General features: G+C 40.8%; 1 protein-coding gene across 3 annotated transcripts in view; it reads right to left on the bottom strand.

Annotated features, from left to right (window-relative positions):
• Positions 1 to 12,552, bottom strand: part of KCNQ1 (potassium voltage-gated channel subfamily Q member 1) — a 584,035-nt gene that overhangs the window by 397,989 nt on the left and 173,494 nt on the right. For all 3 annotated transcript variants that reach the window (XM_006134905.4, XM_075928134.1, XM_075928135.1), the window contains exons 5-6: positions 12,037 to 12,133; positions 9,436 to 9,576 (exon numbers count right to left, since the gene is read on the bottom strand). In XM_006134905.4, the coding sequence (XP_006134967.3) occupies positions 9,436 to 9,576; positions 12,037 to 12,133 (238 nt within the window). The remainder of the gene's footprint in view (positions 1 to 9,435; positions 9,577 to 12,036; positions 12,134 to 12,552) is intronic.

Here is a 12,552-nt window from a genome sequence, read left to right on the forward strand (position 1 = left end):
TCCCCACAGCCCCATGTACAATACCTCCCACGAGTAAATTAAGTTACCTTGCAGAGTGAAGAGATAGGCAAGAATCTTTTTTATTGGACTATTCAAGCCTTTCTGCTCCACAGAGCTCTTCCTCAGGTTTGGGAACGTATAGACGCATTGCAGATGCATTCTTCCTCTAATCTACCTGAAGCACTATGGGACATCCAAGGTTGTATCACAATGGTACACACTCCCCAGCCCATCTGGAATAAAACTGTCATCTCCTTCTGTTGTGATGGCCATTGGTTCAAATGCTCTCCTGTCTGCTTTCTCCAATGCCTGGCACCTTGCCTAGTCATCTGTTAATTGTTACACCCACTTTGCACAAGCATAAACAACTTATTAGGCTCTATATGCTCTTATTTTACTAGACAGTATGAGATCTGCACAAAATAGGAAAAAGCCCACAGCATATATTAAAGAGGCAGATAATATTACATTTTGGAAGTATTACAATGTGATGTAATTGTTTCTTTATTTACATTCCTTATATTAAAGATGTACATTGTAGCACCCAGTGTACCCCTAGAAATTACTGCCTACCCCCCAGATGTGTACATGTCCCTTGCCTCATTTCAGGGAGAAGGATTTGATTTATGTTCTCCACACGAGAATTAAGTGTTGTGTACTACTGGACACTGGCATTCTGAGAGACAGCCTGATATTCAATTTGCTTTCCTAATCATTGCTGTTGTATGAATATTCCAATAGATTTTTTTGAAGCAATTTCATTTCCTGACAGTCACCAGGTCAGCCTCATAAGTCCCCTCTGAGGTGGGTAAAGCATGTTACTATTTACCATGGCTATGTCTAGACTACATCCCTCTTTTGAAAGAAGGATGTAAATTAGATATATCAAAATTGCAGATGAAGCCGGGATTTGAATTTCCTGTGCTTCATTTGCATAATCGTGTCATGGTGTTTTTTCAAAGAACGCTATTTTGAAAGTGAAACCAGTCTAGACGTGGTTCTTTTGAAAAGAAAAGCATTTTTCAAAAGATCCTCTAAAACTCATTTTTTGAGGAGTACAGGATCTTTCGAAAAAGGCTTTTCTTTTTTAAAGAACCACATCTAGACCGCAGTTTCACTTTCAAAATAGTGTTTTCAAAAAAACGCCATGAGGCGATTATGCAAATGAAGCACAGGAAATTCAAATCCCGGCTTCATTTGCAATTTCAATATGTCTAATTTACATCCCTCTTTTAAAAGAGGGATGTCGTTTAGACATACCCATGCATGAGAATGCAGCTATCATTGGGGCAGACTGCAGCAGCTGTTCAAAAGTATATAGAAACACTTCCCACCGTTTAGGAGGGGAGGTCACAAAGAATAACGCATCCAGCTGAAACGATTGGAGACAGAATATATTTGCTTCCAATTAAATTCAGTCAGGATGCTAGAATTAGCACTTGTACTCTTATTAAAAGTATCATGATGTCTCCTCCAAAAAACAGAAGCTCAGTGTCCCCTCACATAAAACTTGGTATTGAATCGGAGCTGACTGACAGAGAAAGTCTGTCGTCTTGTCAATTATCTACATCACTTTATACAAAACCTAGATGTTCTTTGTAGATCTCCTATCCAGTGACCAACCCTGAAACTACCTAGCTTAGGAGATCTGGCAGCTCAAGGAGGTATGCTAAAGTCTGAGTGCTGGAAACCAGACGAAAGCTTTGGACTTATCTGGATGTGTACAATAGTTATTTTCTCTGTCCTGAGAAAGAGAGGCCGGTACAAAATTTAACCAATTTGCCTTCAACAACTGCAGAGCTTAAGAGGCAAACCTGATGTTATTCCTTATTATTTGTAATGAAAGACATCACCTAAAAGACTTGTTACGAAGATTTTAAAACCTTCCAGCAATTTTCAGATTTAGAAATTAATATTTTAAAATAAAATTTTGCAAAAGTGAATTGATGATTTATTGCTTTCAGGGTTGTGATTATTTTTATTCAGAAGTAAATGGCTTGATTCTTACATGTACACACAGTCTTATGGCTCTATACATAGACAGTAAAACTCACAGGCTATGTCTACACTGCAAGGTTTTTGCACAAAAATGGCCGGATTTGTGCAAAAACCTGCGGAGCGTCCACACCTCAAATGTGCTTTTGCATAAGTAAATCAGAGCTTTCTTGTGCAAGAGCATCCATGCACTACTGCTTTGAGGTGTGGACGTGCTTTTGCACAAGAAGTTTTTACGCAAGAACTCTTCCACAAAACACTTCTTGCACAAAAACCATTCAGTGTAGAAGTACCCACAGAGAATACAGGTGACTTTGTATTTATGCCTGATAATTAACCCATTGTTAGGTGTTTAGATTTTACAGTACCCCAATATCCACTTCCATAGTTTGAAAGACTGAAGGATGCAGCATGCCATCCCACGTTTACTAATCAAATGAATAGGAAACAGTGAGAACTCTCCTGATCACCATCAGAATCAACAGCCAGCACCAAATACTGGATCTGAACTCCCCAGTGTTGAATCTGAGCATTTGATTCTAGAAATCTAAAGGAACGGAGAGAGTTTCTATGATCTAACTCTGATGATTTTGTGTAATGCCCAGTTTCTGCATATAAGACCTATGAATAACTTTGGCATGGTTCTACTGGCATGACCCACAAAGAGAAAGTAAAACAGCCAATCCTCATCTGCAAGATCAAAGAAAATGTTTGAGGAAAAGTTTGCTACATAAGAAAAGATCCCGATAAGAGGATTTTCCTGTGGGGAAATTTCTACAGATAATTTCTTCCATTCCACATTTTTACTGTACTATTCTTAGTGATGTAATAATGTTATCAGTAAAAGAAAAGCACTACATACATGACTCAGAGTTAAGAAAAACAAGAAAAAAGGGCAGTTTTAATTATGCAAAATAGTCAAGTATCATATAGTCCTAGATTTATGGATTCCAAGGACCAAAGGCACCATGGTGATCAGATAGTCTGGTCTGTATAACACAGGCCATAGAACTTCTCAGCATCCATTCTTGATTTAAAAATCATCACTGATGGAGAATCCTCCACAAATCTTGGTAAATTATTGCAGGGATTAATTACCCTTACTCTTTAAAATTTATACCTTATTTCCTGCCTGTATTTGTCACTTCAGCTTCCAGTCACTGGTTCATATCATACCTTTTCTCTGCTACACTGAATGTCTCATTATGAAATGGCTGTTCCCCTTGCAGATATTTATAGACAGCAATCTAGTCATCTCTTGACTTTCATGTTAAACTAAATTGATCGATCTCCTTGAATCTAGCACTATAAGACATGTTTTCTAATCCTTTCGTCATTCTCATGGCTCTTCTCTGAACCCTCTCCAATTTATCATCATCTTATATGAATTGTGGGAGCCAGAAATGGACATGGTATCCCAGTAGAAGTCTTACCAAAGAGAGAGAAAATAACCTCTCTGCTGTTAATGGATATTGCCCAGTTTATGCATCCAAGGAATGAATTAGTCCAGGAGGAGGCAAAATATGGACAATGGGCTGGATCCAGCCTAATATGATCCTCTGGGCCACCAATGTCCCATGGGCCAGCAGGACCCTCAGACAGGCTCCCTGGGAGCTGCCTGGGACATGCTTGCTGGCATGTGCAGTTTTGTGAAGTCCCCCCAAAGGGGCATGGATGCATAGGTGCACCTGGCTCCCGCAGATCCCAGGACCAAACTGGATAGTCTCTGTGACAAAGGATAAATGGACGCAAATCAGACATCAGTAACGGTAACACACATGAATATGTAAGGGAATATTTTAACATACCTGGACACTCAATCATGGATTTAAAAGTAGCCATTCTTCCATTGGCATGTTGGCATGAGAAGTTTTGGAAGAAACGGAGAAAACCTATCCCACAGGTCTTTTTTGAGGAGGTGAAAAGTCACTTGGACTACCCATAAAGTCAAAGTTCAGAAACAAGATGCAAAATCCCAAGCCATTTGCATTCTGAAATCTGAACTTAACTCAAAAAACCTACAACATCCAGAGAAAACTAGGACGGGGCAAAGGTAAGTGCATTCTCCTCAGTTCAGTCTGCAAATAACAAACTGTAGTTTTTCATTATATGTCCAAATCTGAGCTCAATTTACAGTCTCCTCTGGAATTCCAGACTGTATTTAGGAAAGCCCCCAAATGATGTAGGCTCCCTTTTGTGAGACAACATTCCAAAATGTATGTGTAACTGCCATTAAATGATTAGAGTGGATCAACCAAATTTGATCAGTAAAGATCTTTGCTGATTCAGCAACTCTTTTATGCACTGATTAAAGTTGAGTCTGAAAAGAATTCCCATTCTAGTTCAGCAAAGCCCTTAAGCAAGTGCTTCAGTCCTGCTGACTTTCAATGGAACTTGAACAAATGGCTAAAGATGGTATTATCTACATGGTTATGCTGAACTGGGCCTTAAATATAGAGAGGGGCAGCAAGCAGGCAGCTGTCTATAAATTATAAAATTAAAAGAAAGAAAAAAAGGACACATACCTCTTTCAAATAAATAAGCACAAGGCATACCAGAGCGGTCGACAAAGGCTTCCCTTGTCGACCGCGGAGCTTCCAGACTGCCCGCTATGCCAGATCAGCTGATCGTCAGCACAGCGCGATGGCCATTTTGATATAAATGAAGCGGGGATTATTTAAATCGCTGCTTTATTTTGCTATGTCTAGTAAACTCATCTACATGGCTCCGTCGACGGAGCCATGTAGTTTAGACACACCCTACCTGTTAGTCTGTGACCTCCCTAGAGCAGCCTGAAGTTGAGTCTGGCAGCATTGTATAAAATTTTTGCTTCATCAGTTCTGGCAATTAACATACATTCTATCAGAAAAGTGTTGCTACTTATTTATTACCAATTATTTATTATCTAGAGATAAAATACAAATACAGTGATATAAAACAAAGAGAGAAATATAGGAGGAGGGGCAAATCTAAATAATAGAATCATAGAATACTAGGACTGGAAGGGACTTCGAGAGGTCATCGAGTCCAGTCCCCTGCCCTCATGGAAGGACCAAATATGGTCTAGACCATCCCTGACAGACATTTATCTAACTTACTCTTAAATTTCTCTAGAGATGGAGATTCCATAGCCTTCCTGAGCAATTTATTCCAGTGTTTGACTACCATGACAGTTAGGAACTTTTTCCTAATGTCCAACCTAAACCTCCCTTGCTGCAGTTTAAGCCCATTGCTTCTTGTTCATTTTGCTATGTCTAGTTAACTCATCTACATGGCTCCCTCGACGGAGCCATGTAGTCTAGACACACCTGTACAGTATGAAGTGCCATGTGAATTCAAATTAAGGAAATTATGAAGAGGAAGGTTTTGCAGGAGATGATGCAATGAAAAGTATTTACACTAATTTAGCAAATTGTGTATTCTTTCCTTATTTTTCAAAAGGGAAAAAGCTGGCTGGGATAATTCTATAGGACCCTTTATCCAACACTCGCCACAAAGAGTCTTTAAATTAATGGAGATTGCCTATCTCCTAGAACTGGAAGGAACCTTGAAAGGTCATTGAGTCCAGTCCTCTGCCTTCATAGCAGGACCAAGCACCATCCCTGACAAATATTTGCCCCAAATTCCTAAATGGTCTCTGCAAGGATTGAACTCACAGCCCTGGGTTTAGCAGGCCAATGCTCAAACCACTGAGCTATCCCTCCCCCCTTAACTAATAAATTTTGCTATGTCTAGTAAACCCATTTTAAAGGTTGGCCACCACGACAAAGAGAGACTAAGTGACTTGCCTAAGATCACACAGGAAGTCTGTGGCACAGCAGAGACTTGAGTCCAGGTCTCCCAAGTCCTAGGCTATTGCCTGGGACCAGTTTTCCATTTGACCATGATTCTTCTCCATTGGATCATCCATCCACTTGGCTGTAGCCATCAGTATGGTAACGTGACTCATTTCCTCTGTGTCTCCTCCTCATTGTTCCCAGCTTTTATAATTATATTCTTTTCCCAACCCCTTGCCTCAATGAGACAGGGACCAGGATGAAAGATGGCAATTCAACGTTGACTACATGGAAGCAAGTGTATACATCAGACTAGTAGTGGAAGTGGAAAAAAGGAAAGTATCGAGGACAATGCCTATGCTTTGCATTACCCTACTGGCTAGCAGCCAGTTGATCCTAGTGGCTCAATCCTAGGTCGCAGCAGTGGCCTGTGATATATTTTTCACATATGGTTGTCCAGGCAATGGCAGCTGTTCTTCTCTGATTAAGACCTCTTGACTATTCTCCTTATTTCTAGCATAGCTAGTTTAAGCCTGGTCTACACTGCAGTGGAATGTCAAGTTAAGATACGCAACTCCAGCAACATTAATTACATAGTTGGAGTCAACAAACTGAGTTTCCGGACCATCCACACAGCGGGAGGCCAACAGGAGCAAACGCTCCCGTCGGCTTCCCTTACTCCAGGTGAGGAGCAGAAGTACCAGCACCAACAGGGACACCTTCTGAGTTTGATCAGAGGGTCCTCACTATACCCACTAAAATAGACCTCCCCTAGAAGATCGACAGCAGCAGCTTCAATCTTCTGCATAGTATAGATGTGGCCTCAGATTATTATACCATTCTCCACCTAGCGACTAAATTTGGTATTAAAACATATTTTAAATCAAAATCCTTGGACTAGGGAATTCATATATTCTAGAACCCTATCTCTAGTAACGTCCTGCATTACAATGGAGACTTCAGCACAAGACTCTCCCCGTTATAAAGTGGACCAAATACATAACTTTGTCATAATCAGGGGCTGGGGAGAAGTGGTACGTATTACTCCCACATCTGATCATCTTGCTCCCTAAAGCAAGGCCTGACTGCATTGTTCTCCTTCCAGGTAAGAAAAGCTTTACTCTAATTTTAATGAACCAGTCATGCCTGGCAGAGGTACAACTTTCATTTCTAAGATCAAGATCAGTGTACTGAGATGTGGCTGCATCTGACACTGTTAATTTAAGTGTCACATGAATCTTGCACTGAAGGAGGAGAAAAGCATGCTGTGTCATCAAAAAAGCCCTGAAAAATGTACGTGCTAAATAGCAGCTTCCTTGTGCTGAATGCCAAGTTTCCTGATCTGAGAAGTGGCTATATTAGTCTTGGTGGACAGAAAGAGAAAGAGCTGTGTTTGCTGTAACAGCCTAATTAATTGGTGTATTCATGAGGGATACTTATACACTTCCTGCAGTTGATATGCTCATCAATAGATGTTTTAGAGTTAAAAAAGCAAGTGGTACCATGTGTAGAAATTGAGAAGACAAAAACATGAAAGATAAATAAATAAATAAATAAATACAAATAAACAAATAAATAAATAAATAAAAATCCAAAAATGTATCTCAAGAAAGCACAATCTTCCTAGTCCAGACTGCAGGTCAGACGAATATAGTGCTCCATTTTTTCTTCCTGTGACCTATTATTTTTAGCCACACTATTATTAAAAACCAAAGTCTGCTATGTTATTTAAAGCCTGGGGAAAAAAACGACTCCAAAAATAAAGCATATTATAAAAATGCATATATTGAGAGATGGCATGGATGATCTAAAGGGTTATTTCCATCTCTCACATTTATAGCCTTTTGATAAGTACCATAAGGTAAAACAGTACTTTTTGACACACAGTGCAACAACTGTGACAGTCTACTACTACACTACTATAATTCAGAGAAGGAAAGTGGAAGTACAAAACAGAACTCTCAGAACATGGCTGACAAACAATTTAATAAGTGCATGTGAAAGGACAAGAGAGAGAGATCATTAGTAGATGCAACAAAATTGGTGTGTTATTAGAACAAGGGAATGGACAACTCTGGAGTCAGTAGGCCTAAGTTTTGACTCTTGCCTTAGCTGAGAGATGCCAAGGAATCAGTTCGCCAATCATACTATGAAGGCAGCCAAAAAGAACAAAGTTTCCATCATTCACAGCCTAATGAATGACATTTTGGAACACAAGAACAGCAGAACATGCATTTATGGGTGTTCTAAAACGTTCATACCAATTGTGCAGCAACTAGATAGTATTGTTACGTAAGGGTGCCTAGCCATTACCACAAGAGGAACCTTATAAATACCACATGTTAAAAGTGCAAGAGGATACTAGATGGTCAAAATTGGGGTATCATTGTGCTAGACACTATATGAACAAAGGAAGAGTTCCCTGCTCCAAAGTTCCCTGCACAAAGTTCCCTGCTCCAAAGTACTTATATTGCCTGGGCTTGATCCTAAGAGGTTGCTGAGCACTCTGTGTCCAATATACATTGCATAATTTTCAGCATGGGAGTAGCCTTACTGGCTTCAATAGGGTTACCCACAGGCTTAAAGCTAAGGTAGGGCATAGGTCAGTGATGAGCAACAAAGACTAGTAAGTGGCCTTTATGAGTGGCCCTCCATCTCAGTGGGCCTCAGCAGCCCACAGCCCACTGGGGGTACGTCTACACTGCAACCCTATTTCGAAATAATGAGCGCTATTCTGAAATAACTTAGTCCACGTCTACACAGCCGGCAGATATTTCAAAATAGTGTAGAAATACTGTCAAGCTGGAGGACTTCTTACTCCAACTCCTGTAACCCTCATTATAGGAGGAGTAAGGCAAGTCAGAGGAAGCGCATTCTATTTCAAAATAAGTGCCAAGCAGACACTCCCTATTTCGAAATAAGCTATTTCAAAATAAAATACGCAATTGAGGTAGCTCAATGTGCGTAGCTTATTTTGAGCTAAGCCCTGCTGGTTAGATGCACCCTGGGGCTCCACCTGCAGACCCCCTGTCTGCCCCTCTCCCCTATGCGCCTCTCACACACTGGGACACCAGAGCTCTTCACTTCCTACTACTTCACCTCCTTCCCTCCCAGCACTTTCAGAGCACCATGAATCCGCTGATTCGCCTGTGTCCCGGCTCTTCCCCCCTCCCTCTCAGAGCTGGAACACCACAAATAAGCAGGGTCTAGTGCCCCAGTGAATGAGAGGTGCATGTGGGGGGGCAGACTGGGAGTCTGTGGCCCACAGGTTGCCCACCACTGGCATAATCAGAGCTAGAATGCTCTGCAACTAACAAGAACTAGAAGTTACAACACATTAATGTAGCAAATAATTGGAGGGTACCAGAAAGGATGACAAGAGTAAAGTAACAAGAACTTAAACATAGCTTAGTTATGTGCTTGGCTTGAATGTTCCAAACCATTGTAAAGGGGTCACCTCCTTTATTAATAAAATAAATGTCCACAATCTACTGTTTCTGTTTATCTGCTGGCCTCACATGATAACAAGAAAACAACAGAAGATACTGTAACAATGAAGCAATTTTAATTTCACTTCTGCTGTACTCCCCATGCAGAAACTTATGTTTGTAAACAATAATGTATGTTAGCTGTCATTTTATATCACAAAGTGTATCGTACTTACCACTCCCCACCACAGGGCATCTGCATAGCTTCCAAACTCTGTTTGTCCTGAGTCATTCACAGCATCTTTTTCAGCCAGATACACAAAATAAGATGAAAAAATAAGGCCCAGAAACCCAATGTACAAGGTAGTTATCAATTCCTGAAAGCAGAATAAAAACAAATAAAAATATCATTAGAGAGCTTTAAACTGTGTGAAACTGGAGTTTTTGTGCAAAATAATAAAAATACAGGTTAAACCTCTCTAATCCAGAACTCTCTCGTCCAGAAACATCTGTTGTCCAGAATGATTTTAGTTAGCTGGATGTGCACTTTTCATGGATGTGGCCAAGTTTCCTGTGGTCCCATAAAGTTTGTTTATAGCCACCAGTCCTGGCTCTCAGTATTTTGTGCTGTATTTAGCTCTAATTTACCCCTAAGGGTATGTCTAGACTACATCCCTTTGTTGTCAGAGGGATGTAAATTAGAGATACCGAAATTGCTAATGAAGCGGGGATTTAAATATCCCACACTTCACTGGACTAAAAATGGTCTCGCTTTTGCCACTTTGCCAGCAAAAAACGGCAGTCTAAATGGGGATCAGTCAACAAGGAAAGCCTTTTCCGACAGATTCCTTATGCCTCGTGCAACAAGGTTTACAGGATTGGTCAGAAAAGGCTTTCCTTGTCGACCGATCCCCGTCTAGACTGCTGCTTTTTGCCGGCAAAGTGCCACATCGGCAAAAAGCAGCGGCCATTTTTATTCTAATGAAGTGTGGGATATTTAAATCCCCGCTTCATTAGCAATTTTGGTATGTCTAATTTACATCCCTCTGGCAACAAAGGGATGTAGTCTAGACATACCCTAAATGTCCTCTAACAGCCCCATAAGCAGTGGAATTGTTGGTAATGCTGCTGGACAATATTGACCTCCTATGGTCCAGAAAATTATCTCGTTCAGAACCAGTCTCAAAAGCTCCAGACTGGAGAGGTTCAACCTGTAATTAATAAGCAAGTCTCAGAGGGTTATCTGTGTTAAGTCTGTATCTGCAGAAGCAACGAAGAGTCCGGTGGCATCTAGAGACTGAAGGTATGTCTACACTACCACCCTAGTTTGAACTAGGGTGGTTAATGTAGGCAACCGAAGTTGCAAATGAAGCCCGGAATTTGAATTTCCCGGGCTTCATTTGCATATTGCCAGGCACCACCATTTTTAAATGTCCGCTAGTTCAGACTCCGTGCCCGCGGCTACACGCGGCACGGAGTAGGTAGTTCGGATTAGGCTTCCCATTCCGAACTACCGTTACTCCTCGTGGAAATGAAATAAAGTTAATTTCAGCAGTTTATTTAAACAGGTCATCACACTTTCATCTGGTGCAAATTAGGGATGTAAAGGACTAATCAACTAGTCGCTTCCTCCCACCTTATCAGATAGAGGCAGCAAAGGGGGACCGGTAGGGGTGGACTTAAAAAGCGGCAGTGCCATGGAGCCTGGGGTCAGCTGACCCCGGGCTCCATGCGGCATTTCAAAGTGGCAGCACCCACATGGAACCCGAAGTCAGCGGGACTTCCCACTGGCCCTGGGCTCCACACGGCATTCCAACTTCATAATGCACAAGAGCCCCCACTAGGACTCTTGTACATTTCAAAGGCGGAACGCAGAAGTGCTTATCAATGGTCTGCTACTCGACTAGTAAATTATCCCATCGACTACTCGACTAGTAAATTAATCGCTAGACTGATCCTTAGAGCAAATCAGTTGAGCTCAGCAAAACTCAGCCTACCCAGTGTTGTACAGAAATGTACTTGTGCTTCAATTGCATATATTGGATTTCAAACAACGGTTCATGACTTTTGCAAATAATCTGGTGAGTGCTGCTTGTACTGCGGTTGCAATTGAAAATTAACTCTTTGGTCAAAATTTTGAGAGAGATCTGAGCTCTTAGAATCTTAAGTCTCACTGCCAGTCAATGAAATTGAATGAAACTTAGACTAAGTATCTAAGTCACTTGTGAAAATGGGACTTGAATGAAAATTTTACACTTAGGGAAGTAACCTGTTGTCCTTTAAACACAGAAAAGCAACAGTACTTGCATAAATTGAAACAATCACCCATGTCCCTAAGTTCATATATTTAACAAGAAGACGACATCTGCCTACATTCCATGCTTTTATATCATACTGTTTACAAGACAGGAGAAAACCTTGTCCCAGTAACTATCTATGAATTATAATCTATTTCCTCGGGCAAAGCAGTTGGGCACATAGATGATACAGTATTGGAGATAGAAAGGAATCACAAGAGAAAGGGATCTGGACCAGTTCCTGAGGAATCAAACCTCTGAGGTTTCTCTCTTTACAGCCATATTACAAGGGAACTTGAGTTTTACACCAGTTAGAAGCTAAAACTTTCTGTCAATTTAACTTAATATTAAATAGTCCTGGGAAACCACAGACCTCTGCAGTATGTAATGTAAAGAATAATAGCTGTCTGTGTTGTAGCAGTATTATGACCGAATCCAAGTACACTGGTGTGACACAGAAGACCTGAAAATGGTTATAGCAGGAAAAATTGTTTTCTTATTCTGTTCCCAGGCATTGTCCCTATGCCAGATGTGACTTACTTGTCTGTGTATGAAAACTACCGATCCCAACAGTCTCCATGTGCCACCCTGACGGTCGACATGCAGCATTCGTAAGATCTGCAAAAACCGGATACCCCTGGAATACAAATTTTAAGTAAGTGAAGCTGCAAGGGCCTGAAGATACAAGAGAAACCACAAAGAATGAAGGGAAATGATAAATTAAAATACACTGATTACATCACAGTCAGGTTACTATATTAAGCTTACAGGTTCCTCCTGTGTCCCCCATCTTTTATTCAGCTCAGCCTAGCCTATAAGACAGACAAATGTGAGCAGCTGTGGGGGACTGGGAATAGGCTTTCACTTATATGGTTAGCAGGAATGCCCAATGATTGAAAAATTCTAGAAACATATTGCGGATATTATGGAGATTGTTAACTGGCTGATCTTCAAGTCTCTGGTGGTGTATTTTAAGAGTCCCAAAGGGGAAGCAGAATGTGCAGAAACAGATGATTTTCCACAGCATGAAATTTAGACACCTTTTCTTTGGAGGTC

The sequence above is a fragment of the Pelodiscus sinensis genome, chromosome 4 (assembly GCF_049634645.1).
Source record: "Pelodiscus sinensis isolate JC-2024 chromosome 4, ASM4963464v1, whole genome shotgun sequence".
In the NCBI taxonomy this organism is placed as follows: domain Eukaryota; kingdom Metazoa; phylum Chordata; order Testudines; family Trionychidae; genus Pelodiscus; species Pelodiscus sinensis.